Genomic DNA, 15,154 nt, shown 5'->3' with positions numbered 1-15,154 from the left:
TCGCACATATCCCCCGCCAGTCGAGCCCTGACTGTCCTAATCGGCCGCTGCAATTATCCTCTGTTCAACCCTTTAATGTCTGGGCGTTAACCATCTTGACTTTGACCTCCACCATGGTCGTTGACCCGTGCCAAGTAGGCCTCCTTCCGTCGCTACATCACATAGCTGCTAGGTCGGGACCCATCCGCTTTGGTGGCCTCATGTTGCTCTTTTGTGTGGTAATTATGTAGTAACCTGCCTTCTTCCGTTTGGACAAATTATCCGATCTCCGTCAGTGCCTTGATAATATGACTTGAGCGTCTGCTTATCATATCCCCCCTAGTCGGAAGGGTTGTCCACTCGAACATATCCCCTGTCGATCAGGCCCTGACTGTCCTGACCGGCCGTTGTAATTATCCTCCGTTCGGCCTTTTGACGCCTGAGTATGACCATCTTGATTTTGATCTTCACCGTGACTATTGACCCGTGTCAAGTAGGCCTCCTTCTATCGCCACATCAATGCACATATTAATAACACAAACAAATTCAATTGAAATTCTTTAACAAACATAACAAAATAAGATAATCGAAGCTATAATTCTCCAACAAAGTAATACTTTAATAATCAAAGCTATTGACTTCACTTTGTTAGACCTATTGAAAATCAAAACCAAGTACATATTAGGTGAAGTGGGAGTAGCAAAGGGCAAGTAGTGAATTTACTAAAAGATCCCTTGCAATTATAAAAAATAAATAAAATAATACATATATTTTGGTTTTGAAAATTCGAAATATATTAAACAGAGGTACCTACTGCACCATTAATGGTATTGATATTGCGACGCCTTCACCACATGCGCCAGTTTTTCCATAGCACTCGATTACCTCCACCACATGCTCATGCTTAGCTGAAGTCAATGCCCGGCAATGGCGCTTTCCCCACGCAAACCAGATGGCCTCTGCAATAGAAAAATCCTCATCGCATCGAGGGCAGGAGAAAAATAAAGCCCTCAGAGTCAACGATCCGATCGTTTGCTCTTGCCAACGAAAGGAACAGGAGAACGACCGCGTTGAGAACAGCTCGATGTGAATAAGAGCTCAGAGCTGGTCGCCTTCATATCTTCGCATTTCGTTAGTCTGCAATTGAAGCTTGATTGTGGAATAGCGAAGATGCATTCGATGAATCATTGGGGCGGGACGTTCGAGATCGGCGCGGAGGGGACGACGGACGACGAGCATAGCCGGAATATGGACTTGGACCGGGCGGCGCTTTCACGGCAACAGCTGGACGAGACGCAACAGAGCTGGCTGCTGGCGGGGCCGCAGGAGTCGAAGAAGAAAGACAAGTACGTCGATCTAGGCTGCCTCATCGTCAAGCGCAAGGTCCTCAAGTGGATCCTCTACGGCTTCCTCTTCGCCGTCGTCGTCATCGCCGTTCCTATCATAATCGCCAAGTCCATCCCCAAGCACAGGAAGCCGCCGCCGCCGCCCGACCAGTACTCGCAAGCCCTCCACAAGGCGCTCATGTTCTTCAACGCGCAAAAATGTGAGACCAATTCATTACAAACCAATCGCAATCTCAACACTTGGAACTTAATTTTTCGTTCTTTTTTTTTTTGTTTTTGATCCGCTTGCAGCTGGTCGGCTGCCCAAGAACAACGGCGTGCCGTGGCGTGGAGACTCTGGGCTCAGCGACGGGTCGACGCTCGACGACGTGAAGGGTGGTCTGGTCGGTGGTTACTACGACGCTGGCGACAACATAAAGTTCCATTTCCCCATGGCGTTCTCGATGACGCTGCTGAGTTGGTCCGTGGTCGAGTACAGCGACAAGTACAAGGATCTCGGAGAATACGACCATGTCCGAGACCTTATCAAATGGGGAACGGATTACTTGCTCAAGACCTTCAACTCTTCAGCCACCACCATCAGCAAGATATACAGCCAGGTAAAGGAATCGACATGTAATTTTTCTACTTTTGGGATGCATGAAGTAGTGCGGCGATCGATGAAGTGATCGAGCATGTGCAGGTTGGTGTGGCGACAAACGCGTCGACGACGCCCGACGATCACTACTGCTGGATGAGGCCGGAGGACATGGACTACCCCCGGCCGGTGCAGCAGGCCAGCTCGGCGCCTGACTTGGGAGGGGAGGTCGCGGCGGCCCTGGCGGCGGCCTCGATCGTGTTCCGCGACGACGCGGCGTACTCGAAGAAGCTGCTCCGGGGCGCCGCGGCGGTGTACAAATTCGCGCGCGACCAGGGGCACCGCACGCCCTACAGCCGGGGGAACCTGGCCATCGAGTTGTTCTACAACTCGACGGGGTACTGGGACGAGTACATGTGGAGCGCGGCGTGGATGTATTACGCCAGCGGCAACGGCAGCTACGCCCTCTTCGCCACCGACCCCCGCCTGCCCAACAACGCCAAGGCCTTCATGCAGATCCCCGACCTCGGCGTCTTCAGTTGGGACAACAAACTGCCCGGCGCCCAGCTGCTCCTCACCCGCCTGAGGCTCTTCTTGAACCCCGGCTACCCCTACGAGGAGAGCCTCAGCCGCTACCAAAATGCTACCGGCCTCAACATTTGCATGGACCTCCAGAGATTCAATGTCTTCAACTACACGCCAGGTAATTAATTAATATAATTAAGGATCGATCCGACTACAAAACTCGATTAATCAATTAATTAATTAATTATTAATTAATTAATTAACTGATGTGATTAGGTGGACTAGTGCAACTAAATCACGGCCGGCCTCAGCCACTGCAATACGTCGTGAATGCTGCCTTCCTCTCCTCCCTGTACGCCGATTACTTGGACGCTGCCAACGTGCCCGGCTATTACTGCGGCCCTTACTACTTATCTACCGATAACCTTCGGAGCTTCGCTAGAGCTCAGGTAACTTAATTGCTTCCGGCCGGCGTTGTTTGAATAAGGACAAAATAGCTGATTCAGTCATGGTCGGAAAAAATGGCAGGTGAACTACATCTTAGGAGACAACCCATTGAAGATGAGCTACGTTGTGGGGCACGGGAACAAGTACCCGAAGCACGTCCACCACCGGGGAGCGTCCATCCCTCACAACGGCGTCAAGTACTCCTGCACCGGCGGGTACAAGTGGAGAGACGCCAAGACCGATAATCCCAATACCATCATTGGAGCCATGGTGGGTGGTCCCGACCGGAATGACCGCTTCTCGGACGTACGAACCAACTACGGGTACACGGAGCCGACGATGGCAGGCAATGCAGGCCTCGTCGCGGCGCTCATCTCCTTGACGACCACCACAGGCAGTGCCGGCGTCGACAAGAACACCATCTTCTCTGCCGTGCCGCCCATGTATCCTGCATCGCCGCCCCCTCCAACACCTTGGAGTCCGTGAGGGGAAAGTGGGATTGCTCCATGCGAGGCTTTATATTTTTCTCTTATCCATCATGCAACTATTGCTCGGTTTCATTTGTACAAAATGATTCAATAACTTCGATCAGGAACAGTTCAAAGCTCTTTAACCATCTCCACAAGCCAGTAAGTAAAATGAAATAGCTACTCAGACACGACTCGAGGATGGTTTATTTCCAACCGTATGATCGGTGAGTTTACTATTTGCATTGCAATTCACTTTGCTTGAGCACGGATCATGTTTATTAATCCTTTCTTATTCAAAGGCAAATTTTAATAACTGTTGTTGCTACCATAACTACTACTGTGATTATATATTATAATTGTTATTATCATATTTAACACGTAAGATACTATTAATCTTTATAGCGAATTGTATATATGGAACTATCGTATAGCAAAAATAAAGAAATTATTATGTTCCTTCCTACTTTAGTCTTCTTTTTATTTTCTGCTAAAAACTCGAAAGCTCTGTATCTTCATTTTTATTTTCTTTGCTCCTAAGGAACTATATACCGTTTCCTCTTCCTTCGGCTCTTAAAAACTGCATTGCCCCCTCAACTAAGTGGCAACAAACCAACTCCTTAAAGGAGTATCCTCTTGGTCATCACATCGCCGCCTTCATACATCAAATTGCAATGATTTTCCTTTCCGTGTTCGTCGCTCCCAGAAGGTGAGCAATACCGTTGGACCAAAGTCATCTTCACAGGTCAGCCCCAGCGAGCTCACAGCCGTTGCCAAGCTACTGCAAGCTCATTACTGAAGCTAGTCCCCCACAAACTCAGCCACTGTCTAGCTGCTGCAAATCGCAGTGAGACTGTTGTGACTTGTGAGCAGAGGCAAAGTCGCTGCAAGCTCGTAGCAACACAGGCCTCTGAGTTCCTCCATTTCTTTCTCTTTACCTCCTTCAATCCTTGCCTGGTTTTCTCTTTCCCTCCTTTTTCTTTCAACTGCTAATCTATTTCCACTCTTCAGGATAAAAATGAGCTCGAAACCAAAAGTGACTATGATCACAACTCATTTGCTCGGTAAACTATCTACTCTGACTTTTAAAATCACTCTTTCTCCGTAGACTAACTATTCAACAATTTGGCTGTAAAAGACCAAATGTTCATTGGTAAAAAAAACAAATGAAATTTAAAAAATTATAATAAAGTGCATCTTTTTATCAAATAGCTGGATTTGTGGAAGCAAGAATTACCGAAGAAGCAGCAGACCATTGACCTTTTCTTGAAAAAATACAGATTAAGAGCGATATTGTTAACGATTTTCCTCACGATAACCACTCCCCAGTACGAAGAAGATATCAACCAAGCTGAGTCCAAGGGTTCATTAGCCACAGAATAATGTCATTCTTGCATGTCAAACTTGCCTCGACATATCATTAAAAAAAAAAAATTTTAAAAAAACATCTAGTGGATTTGCATGATCTCGAAAATAAAAAATAGATAAGAATTGAAAATTTTCAAAAAGGAATTTGGCTGGTGAATTTTGACGACCCCAGGCTAGAGTGCAACAACAAGACCCCATATAGTCTCCCAATCATTCCTAGTTTGATTCTCAATTATGGGGGGATAAGATATTTTTCTCTACTTGAATGAAAAATCTAGAATGTTAGACCGTTGGATCACCGATAGCTTGTGCTTCTCTTCCCCTAGTGATTAGTAGAAAATTTTAGCAGGACATGAATGGTTACATCTAGAATTAATCGATTGGAAGAAGTGAATACTTATAATTACAAACTTAAAAAAAAAATATCAGTTTTGACTTTTCAATACATTGAAGTTTTTTCTGGCAATGATACGTTATCAGACGAACATTCGCTCTGAAAAACAAAAAAAAAAAAAAACAATCACAGGTTAAGATTGGAGCATTAGCTCCGGAATTGGTTTGGGCATTCAATCAAAAAGGTTAAAATGGTAATTTTAAAACAATAAAAAAAGGTTGAACTAAGTGCTTGGGAACATCTAATCGACTCAAACTTAAGTTCATAAAAAAATCAAACTGAGTCTGAACAACCATTTCAACAGTTTAGTGTATTTTCAACTTGACTTGTCTCAGATACCTTATCAAACAAGCTTAGACATCACAAAACTTAACTTAACTAGCTTGACTTGGCTCATTTACAACCCCATCAGTAGACAAATCAAAAAGATTATCTAAGATTGTCGGAAAAAAGAAATCTTAATGCCCTATTTATTTGGAAGTGCATATGATTAAATGGATTGTGTATCTATTGTAAGATAATGAGCAAATGTATCAAACAAACTTCATGGATGATTTTTCAAGTATTTTTTCATTCATCCGAAATTGATCAGAATGTCCTACCTTCTTTGTCAAGTTCGTGCCTCATTCAAATTTCGTCTAGTGGCACCAAGAGGTCGTTCACGGTCGCAAAAAAAAAAAAAAAAAAAAAGTAGTTGCCATCCACAAGCAATGGCAGAGACAGAATTTATAATTTACCCGAGCTAATCGGTTGGTTGGTTGGTTGATTTTATATATATATATATATCCCGTATTGGTCGCAAAATTTGATTTACAAATTTATGAATGATCAGGTGAAAATGGACTAAAATGATTAAATGTATAGAAAAATTCCTAAATATATAAGTTTCTTCTCTAAATCCTAAAATGTACCGTGGGGTAAAGCCCAAGTAGGTTAACACATGCCTCCGCCCTTGACCATGAACAACCTCGCGGCCACAGATAACTTCACTCGCAGCCACGGATGACGTAGCTCATGGGCATTATCAACCATGCTCGGTCTCGCTCGAGGCCACAAAGCATTCAATACAGTCTTCATAAAAAAATGCTCTACTGAAATCCATTTTATATGAACAATTGATTAGAATTAAGATAAAAAAGGAAGGAAAAAAATTAAAAGTATCAATCAGAAAATATATGTAAAATTTTGAATTCGAATTTAAATAAAAAATAAGAAATTAATTACTAATTAATCCTTAATGAATGATCCATGTCCTACCTTCCAGCCCGATTCATCCTTAATGAATGCTCCATGTCCTACTTTCCAGCCCACGCCCACTCGGACCAGCTAGCCGTCCGGGTGACCTCTTGCACGCGGTCGCCTGGCCAAGCAGCCTTTAGTCGGCACGGAGGTTAGGCGGTCTCTTGGTCGGGCGACCTCCTGGATGCACGGCCTCGTGGCAGCCTAGCCTCCTAGACGACCTTGTGACGTCAGCCGCTTGGCCTAACCATCCACATGCGGCCAGGAGGCCACCTGCCCTCTGCGCCCAAACAGGCCACACGGGAAAAATATTTTTTTTAATAAAAAGAGTATTTTAGGAAGAAAAGTATCATCTAGGAAAATTGAAATTTAGATGTGCCTTATAGGAATTTCTAAATTTGAAGTGCGCCTTTTGGTCACATGCCCTTGCTAATTTCTTGACTTTGAAAGAGCATTTATCACCAGTTGAACATTCTTTACTTTATTTCTTAGTCCATCTTGCCAATTATTCATTTCTCTATCTTGATCCTCAGGAAAGCTAATACCTTTCATCTAGATCTAAAGCCCTATCAAAATCAATGCAAAAGGATACACCACCAGTTTCTCTTTCAAGCATTCACAAAGCTTGGGATTGAGTCTACATGTTGATAACAACCTAGAACCTATTGTCCCAGTGCTGAAAGCTCTCTGTAAGCCATCATTTAGATAAGCCCCCATCTAGTCAATACACAATCTCAAACATTATTGTCCAAAAGTGCAAACCCTAAGATTACTATTACAATCAATGGTAATCTTAGATAACTCACATGCGTCCAAGTCTTAATCTTCATATCAACCTCAATGTTGTTGAATAAAGATGCTTTCCTCGGGTTTCCTATAAGTAGTTAGGCAGCACTTTTAGAAGTAGTTACGAGAACTCTTAGAGAGCAGAACCGAAGCTCTAGCCTACAAATAGTCATGCGACTCTTAAAAGGCGGAGCCAAAGCTCTATACCTATAGTATTGCATTCATTGTTCTATTAATTTGGCATAAGGTTTACACAACCATTTTTTAAATCGTAGAGTTGCAACTCTACAATTCAAGTAGCATTTATAGTTTTTTTAACTTAGTACAAATAATACACAACTCATTTCAGAGTGTAAAGCTAAAGTGTAAATAATATATCAATTACTTATTTATTTGAAGATATAATTACATCTTAAATTTTCTCTCAATTTCTTAGAATAGTTCATAATCTCTTAAAATATTACTATTCCATGTTCTTTATATCTCTATTTTAGTTATGTCATAAAAAAATTTTAAGGAGGGATGAGTAACAATAAGATCAAAATAAGGACAAGCAATGTGAAAACATATACCAACAAACAAGAGAAAAAATACTTTATTATTAAATCTATTTTAACAGAATTAATCATGCACAAGGTAATTAAGGTGAAACAAGCAGGAAGACTCCACCTCAATACAAGCTTCCCGATGAATGCTTATTCAATCCCACATGCACTCTTAAACTTAACCATAACTCACCCTACAATATATGAAACCAAAGAATCCTTAAACATGCAATACAAAAGTAGGAAAAAAAACACAATGTTGTTAGAACTTCATACCATCGAGTAAGGGTATCCATGATTCGAAGATGAAATAAAATTTTCTCCAAGCTTGTATCAATTCCATCCATCTAACTTGCCCCTCGAGAATTAACATAGCACACCGAATAGCGCGAAGAGAACATCTGAATTTGATTTGCTGGAAAGAATAAGAAAAGACTGCCCTTTTGTTTTATGCGCTCGTGATAACTGCAAGCACAATCCCATGGTTTCTGGGCGACGATAGCAGTGACAACCAGCAGCAACAAAAACAACCGGCGACGATAGCGAAGAACGAAGGGAGGCGAGTCGACGATCAAGTAGCGACATCAAGGATTTAGATCGCGAGTGAGAGAGATATCACAATGAGATGAGGTTTAGGGTTTGTACTAATGAAAAGGAGGAGGATGCGTTGGTGTGCAATGACAGTGACCGTGTAGAGCTACACAGACGGTGGCGGCGGTGCCAGCGCCAGGAAAAATTAGGGCTTGAGATGAAAGGAGGAACGCACTCAAAAGGAGGAAAAATTATGTTGTATTTTTGCAGAAGGTCATAGCATTTTAATATTACAAATGATCCATTTAAAAATTTCAAGAATATAATATCGAATCTCTTCTTAAAATTCGATGTACATAATAATACGGTTGTAGATGAACCGAGTTAAGTTAAATTTTAGGATGTTTAAATTTATTTGATAAGGTAATTCGAGTTTAAAATGTATTAAATTTTTAAAATGATTGTTCAAATTTGACTTGATTTATTTTTTATGAGCTTCCTTATTTGAAACTTGACTTGAGTTTCGTTTGTTTAAATATATTCGAGTTCTCAATTCAAAAAAGTAGATCCGCTATTTTAGCGGCCCCCTAGTGTCGACCCTATGAATATGGAGGGATGTACATGCAGGTACACATGCCATAGGTGCATGGTGGGGTAAACTTCAAGTCGTTAATTCTTGAGAATCGACTTCTGATCATTACGTCAGAGATATCATGCGCCCACCGTCTGTGCTACGCTCTGGGGCATCAAGCTTTCAATTCAAACTTGGTTTAAACTTGGTTCGTTTAGATATTATTGAGCTCTCAATTCAAGTTTGACTTGAATTTGATTCGTTTAGATATTATCAACCTCTCAATTCAAGCTTGTTTGATTGTTTGAAATTTTTAATTATTTGATTGATTATTGAGCTTAATAATTTTAAAAAAAAAAAAATTTTATTTTTTTATTTTATTTTATTATTTATTTATTATATTGATTAGAGTTTTATTAATAGACATAGTTCGTAAATATGTTCATGAATATTGTTCACAAAAATTATCGAATTGAACACCTATGTATTCAAGCTTATTTATTTAATTTAACGAGTTATTTAAGTTTATTTATTTAATTAATTTTATTTATATTAAACGAATATAAATAAACTCTTACCAAATTAAAGATTAAATTTATTTTTAAAAACTTTATTCATTTAACTTGATTCATTTATAGCGCTGCATAAAAATAGCACGAACAAATTTAACTGAAACTATGGGACAGACATATCAAAATAAGATAATCAAGATATAATTCTCCAACAAAGTAAAACTTTAATATCCCAATAAAAAGCTTTCCACCCCTCGTATAATATTGATTTCACTTTGTCAGACCTATTGAAAATCAAAACCAACTAGATTTTAGGTTAAGTGGGAGTAGCAAAGGGCAAGTGAAGAATTTATTAAAAGATCACTTGCAATTATAAAAATTAAATCAAATAATATATGATACGAGATATAACAAGAGGATTCAAAAGATGGTGTGACAGTTGAAATTATGATAATATGATGATTAGAGTCAAGGGAAGTGAACATTCCTCATCTGACTTCGTCATTCACCCAACATTAAGGCTCTCAGTGAAAGCCTGAACAAGTTAAAAGTTGCTCGAAATAAGGCCAACTAAAAAGATAGCACGTGCGGTCGAGTTTAAGCTCGACCAACCTTATAGGTCGGTTGGGATGGTCAACCCATCTCTCAATAGACCTGCTATAGGTGTGGTCAGAGTAAAGGTCAACTTCCTTGAGACTCACAAATCTCTCTAAGCTTGCCCGGCTAGAAAAAACGTCGGTCCGGCTTAAGGTACTTGAGGCTCACATATCTCTTCATGCAAGCTCGTCCAGAATAATTCTCTATGCAAGCCCGGCCAGGGTAAAGGTCGGTCGGGCATAAGGCACTTGAGGCGCACAAATCTCTCTACACGTGCTTGACCGGGTAAAAGGTCGGCCGAGCTCGAGGCACTTAACCTCATATTGCTACTTGAATGAATTTCCAGCCAGCACAGGTTATCAAATGAATTTCCAATACGCACATATTATCATATTATTTCTCAAACAAATTTATAACATAACCAAGGCAATGTATTATTCTTCGAAGGAATCTCTAATATTATGTAGAACATAACTGAGTAGCTTAATGGCAAGACAAATATAAGGCGGCAGTCTTTACTAGCTGAGATATATGCGGCATAAGATATAACATAGTATACTATATAAAATGTGACTGAGCAGCTTAATGCAGAGACAGAAATAAAAGCGGCCAGCCTTACTGGCAAGCCAATAGATACTCAGCAGAAAATATCCTAATAACTTGTTAGAATAATAATTATGTGTTAGAAAATATTCTTTTAGAACTTTTGTCAAGGATTATTATATTTTCCATCAGCCCACCACTTATGACAGCATATTCCCTCAACAACCTCAACAATGACATAAACTACAAATGACAAAAGAGGTATATATGTGGGTAAGTGAAATATTCGTTGGACAATTATTACATATTACCCAAGTTGTGCACTTTCCTTCCCCTAACAACCTCTGACACACATTGTCACTTCGTGATTGCGAAGGTTATGTGAGGTGGAACATAAAAAGGGAGACTTCTCCGTAGACAAGGTACGTTCTTTGAACATCTGAAGCTTACTCTCACGCACACGTTCTCTACCATTTTCATTCACCCGTCCGGACTTGTACTGACTTGAACGTCGGAGGAATTTCGCTAAAAACTTCCCCTGATTTTAAGACACTGACATTTTGTTAGCTCATTTTCGTATGCGCAAAATTGAGAGAAAGCCTCTTCATGAAATGAAAAGGATCTTCTACTAGTTAATAGTCAATCTATCGCACCCAGTAAGTCATCTCTATCGTCTTTAGACATGATGAATATATATTTTTTTTATCTTGAAAATTCGAAATATATTGAACAGCGGTGCCTAATGCACAAATGATATTGATATTGCAGGCCTTCAACTATAATAGGCTCAATTTAAATGATTCAATATTATCAATTCCATAATAAAATTCAGACAGATAAATTACAGAATATGTCTGATAAATTATATCTTTACGTCAAAATAAGACAAGCACTAAAATCCTAAATCAGGGGATATTTTATCTTAGTTTAGTGGCCTTCCACATGCTCATGCTCTCACACTCATTGAGGCAAAAGTGATGCCTAAGAAAGTATTTGAAAGGAAGATAAACCGTGATAATCGAGCGGCCTAAGAAATTTTTTTTTTTGGACTGTTCTTTCGGAGATTTGATCTAATTTTCGATTCGAGTATTAACTCGGTTATGTTTGTGAGTGACTCATCCTCATGCTCCGCTGAAGTCAATGACCGGCTATGGCGCTTTCCCCACAAAAACCAGATGGCCTCTGCAATAGAAAACTCCTCGTCTCATCGAGAACGGGAAAGAAGGAGAAAAATAAAGCCCTCGGAGTCAACGATCCGATCGTTTGCACTCGCCAACGTGAATAGGAGAGCGTTGAGCTGGTTGTCTTCATCTTCCCATTTTGTTAATCTGCAAATTGAAGCTTGATTGGGCGCGGCGCACTGAATAGCCAAGATGCATTCGATGAATCACTGGGGCGGGACATTCGAGATCGGCGCGGAGGCGACGACTGACGACGAGCAGAGCCGGAAAATGGACTTGGACCGGGCGACGCTTTCACGGCAACAGCTGGACGAGACGCAGCAGAGTTGGCTGCTGGCGGGGCCGCAGAAGTCGAAGAAGAAAGACAAGGACGTCGATTTGGGCTGCCTCATCGTCAAGCCCAAGCTCCTCAAGTGGATCCTCTACGCCTTCCTCTTCTCCTTCGTCGTCAGCGCCGTTCCCATCACCATCGCCAAGCCCATCCCCAAGCACAGAAAGCCGCCGCCCGACCAGTACTCGCAAGCCCTCCACAAGGCGCTCATGTTCTTCAACGCACAAAAATGTAGACCAATTCATTACAGGCCAATCTCAATCTTAACACTTGGAACTTAATTTTTCGTTTTTTTTTGGATCCGCATGCAGCTGGTCGGCTGCCCAAGAACAACCGCGTGCCGTGGCGCGGAGACTCTGCGCTCAGCGACGGGTCGACGCTCAACGACGTGAAGGGTGGTCTGGTCGGCGGTTACTACGACGCCGGCGACAACATAAAGTTCCATTTCCCCATGGCGTTCTCGATGACGCTGCTGAGTTGGTCCGTGGTCGAGTACAGCGATAAGTACAAGGATCTCGGAGAATACGACCATGTCCGAGATCTTATCAAATGGGGAACGGATTACTTGCTCAAGACCTTCAACTCTTCGGCCACCACCATCGACCGTATATACAGCCAGGTAAAGGAATAATCAGCATGCAATTCTTCTACTCTTACGATGAAGTAATGCGGCGATCGATGAAGTGCTGGAGTATGTGCAGGTTGGTGTCGCGACAAACGGGTCTACGACCCCTGACGATCACTACTGCTGGATGCGGCCGGAGGACATGGACTACCCGCGGCCGGTGATGATTGCCAACTCGGCGCCGGACTTGGGAGGGGAGGTCGCGGCCGCCCTGGCGGCGGCTTCGATCGTGTTCCACGACGACGCGGCGTACTCGAAGAAGCTGCTCCGGGGCGCGGCGGCGATGTATAAGTTCGCGCGCGATCCGAGGCGACGCACGCCCTACAGCCGGGGGAACCTGGCCACCGAGCTGTTCTATAACTCGACGGGGTACTGGGACGAGTACATGTGGAGCGCGGCGTGGATGTACTACGCCAGCGGCAACGACAGCTACGCCCGCTTCGCCACTAACCCCCGCCTGCCCAAAAACGCCAAGGCCTTCATGCAGATCCCCGACCTCGGCGTCTTCAGCTGGGACAACAAACTGCCCGGCGCCCTGCTGCTCCTCACCCGCCTGAGGCTCTTCTTGAACCCCGGCTACCCCTACGACGAGACCCTCAGCCGCTACCAAAATGCCACCGGCCTCAACATTTGCATGGACCTCCAGAGATTCAATGTCTTCAACTACACGCCAGGTAATTAAGCATCGATCCGACTGCAAAATTCGATTAATTAATTAATTAATTAATTGATGTGATTAGGTGGACTAGTGCAACTAAATCACGGCCGGCCTCAGCCATTGCAATACGTCGTGAGTGCTGCCTTCCTCTCCTCCCTGTACGCCGATTACTTGGACGCTGCCAACGTGCCCGGCTCTTACTGCGGCCCTTACTACTTATCTACCGACAACCTTCGGAGCTTCGCTAGAGCTCAGGTAACTTAATTGCTTCCGGCCGGCGTTGTTTGAATAAGGCCAAAATAGCTGATTCAGTCGTGGTCGGAAAAAATGGCAGGTGAACTACATCTTAGGAGACAACCCATTGAAGATGAGCTACGTTGTGGGGTACGGGAACAAGTACCCGAGGCACGTCCACCACCGGGGAGCGTCCATCCCTCACAACGGCGTCAAGTACTCCTGCACCGGCGGGTACAAGTGGAGAGACGCCAAGACCGATAATCCCAACACCATCATTGGAGCCATGGTTGGTGGCCCCGACCGTAATGACCACTTCTCGGACGTACGAACCAACTACGGCTACACGGAGCCAACGATGGCAGGCAATGCAGGCCTCGTCGCGGCGCTCATCTCCTTGACAACCACCACAGGCAGCGCCGGCATCGACAAGAACACCATCTTCTCTGCCGTACCGCCCATGTACCCTGCATCGCCGCCCCCACCTGCACCGTGGAGCCCGTGAGGGGAAGTGGGATTGCTCCATGCGAGGTTTTATAGTATCTCATACCATCATGCAACTATATATTGCTCAGTTTCATTTTTACAAATTTATTCAATAACTTCGATCCAGGAACAGTTTCAAAGCTCTTAAACCATCTCCCCGAGTCAGCAAGTAAAATGAAATAGCTACTCGACACAACTCGAGGATGGTTTATTTTCAACCGTATGATGCCGTGAGTTTACTTTTTGCATTGTAATTCACTTTAATTGAGCCCGGATCATGTTTATCAAACATTTCTTATTCAAAGGCAAATTTTAATTGTTGTTGCTACCATAACTACTACTGTGATTATATATTATAATTGCTAATATCATATTTATCACGTTATATATTATTAATCTTTATAAGCGAATTGTATATATATAAATATCGTATAGCAAATATACTTCCTACTTTCATCTTCTTTTTATTTTCTGCAAGAAAATCCAGAGCTCTATTTTTTTTTCTCTTTCTATCCTCCTTTATTTTCCTTTGCTCCTAAGGAACTACACCGTTTCCTTTGCTCCTAGGGAACTGCATTGCTCCCTCAACTAAGTGGCAAAAAACCAACTCCTGTAAAGGAGTATCCTCTTGGTCATTTGCATCGCCACCTTAATACCATCAGCTTGCAATGATTTTCCTTTCCGTTGGAGGGTCCTCCTTCATCGCTCCCCAAAGACACCTCTTCTAGACAGACATACCATCGGACCAACTTCCTTGCACATTGGAAGGAAGATCAACGGTGCTTATATTTGCCTTGAGGTCCCTACACACACTTCATTGAGACAATTGCGCCATCTAAAAAGAGAATTAGTGTTTAGAAGGCCTACAAACTCTAAAAGAGTAAGTGAAAAGACAGGCTTCATCTATTCATGTTTATTGAATTTAAAAAACATGACTTAAGTTCTAACACGAACCTCTTCGTTTGTCGAACCACCAAAGTCATCTTCACTAGGTTAGGACCCTGCAAGCTCACAGCCATTGCCAGGCCACTGAGAGCTCATGACCGAAGCTAGCCCCCGCAAGCTCACAGAGTCACAGTCACTGTCTAGCTGCTGCAAATCGCAGCAAGGCTGTTGTGAGTAGAGGCAAAGTCACTGCAAGCTAGTAGCAATGCCGGCCTGCGAGTTCCTCCCTTTCTTTGTCTTTTCTTCCTTCCTGCCCTCGTTTCCTCT

At 42.9% G+C, this 15,154-nt stretch overlaps 2 protein-coding genes and 1 long non-coding RNA gene across 4 annotated transcripts; 2 read left to right on the top strand and 1 right to left on the bottom strand.

Annotated features, from left to right (window-relative positions):
• The first annotated feature begins 835 nt into the window (after window positions 1-835).
• Window positions 836-3,562, top strand: LOC121976844 (endoglucanase 12-like). The gene is made up of 5 exons (XM_042529224.1): window positions 836-1,525; window positions 1,617-1,924; window positions 2,008-2,605; window positions 2,704-2,876; window positions 2,956-3,562. The coding sequence occupies exons 1-5, from the start codon at window positions 1,150-1,152 to the stop codon at window positions 3,358-3,360; spliced, it is 1,860 nt and encodes a 619-aa protein (XP_042385158.1). The 5' UTR covers window positions 836-1,149; the 3' UTR covers window positions 3,361-3,562.
• Window positions 3,563-5,856: 2,294 nt separating this feature from the next.
• Window positions 5,857-8,456, bottom strand: LOC121976843. Of its 2 annotated transcripts, XR_006110694.1 has the most exons (4): window positions 7,950-8,456; window positions 7,798-7,867; window positions 6,361-6,622; window positions 5,857-6,194 (listed from the first exon to the last, which is right to left on the bottom strand). It is a non-coding gene; the product is annotated as an uncharacterized LOC121976843 (long non-coding RNA). The 2 variants fall into 2 exon arrangements; XR_006110693.1 differs by lacking the exons at window positions 5,857-6,194; window positions 6,361-6,622 and having other exon boundaries at window positions 7,703-7,867.
• Window positions 8,457-11,586: 3,130 nt separating this feature from the next.
• Window positions 11,587-14,521, top strand: LOC121976840 (endoglucanase 12-like). Its single transcript, XM_042529215.1, has 5 exons — window positions 11,587-12,170; window positions 12,251-12,558; window positions 12,641-13,238; window positions 13,305-13,477; window positions 13,557-14,521. The coding sequence occupies exons 1-5, from the start codon at window positions 11,801-11,803 to the stop codon at window positions 13,959-13,961; spliced, it is 1,854 nt and encodes a 617-aa protein (XP_042385149.1). The 5' UTR covers window positions 11,587-11,800; the 3' UTR covers window positions 13,962-14,521.
• Window positions 14,522-15,154: the final 633 nt, after the last annotated feature.

Source organism: Zingiber officinale, chromosome 4B, assembly GCF_018446385.1.
Source record: "Zingiber officinale cultivar Zhangliang chromosome 4B, Zo_v1.1, whole genome shotgun sequence".
NCBI lineage: Eukaryota > Viridiplantae > Streptophyta > Magnoliopsida > Zingiberales > Zingiberaceae > Zingiber > Zingiber officinale.
Note: the sequence above shows the minus strand (reverse complement) of the source record. Positions and strands in the feature narration are given on the sequence as shown.

Excerpts from the sequence above, each read along its gene's own strand:
- LOC121976844 (XM_042529224.1), top strand. The coding sequence starts at position 1,150 with ATGCATTCGATGAATCATTGGGGCGGGACGTTCGAGATCGGCGCGGAG. Across the intron at positions 1,526-1,616 it reads GTTCTTCAACGCGCAAAAAT|CTGGTCGGCTGCCCAAGAAC; the intron begins GTGAGACCAATT and ends ATCCGCTTGCAG. Across the intron at positions 2,877-2,955 it reads GGAGCTTCGCTAGAGCTCAG|GTGAACTACATCTTAGGAGA; the intron begins GTAACTTAATTG and ends AAAAAATGGCAG.
- LOC121976840 (XM_042529215.1), top strand. The coding sequence starts at position 11,801 with ATGCATTCGATGAATCACTGGGGCGGGACATTCGAGATCGGCGCGGAG. Across the intron at positions 12,559-12,640 it reads TCGACCGTATATACAGCCAG|GTTGGTGTCGCGACAAACGG; the intron begins GTAAAGGAATAA and ends GAGTATGTGCAG. Across the intron at positions 13,478-13,556 it reads GGAGCTTCGCTAGAGCTCAG|GTGAACTACATCTTAGGAGA; the intron begins GTAACTTAATTG and ends AAAAAATGGCAG.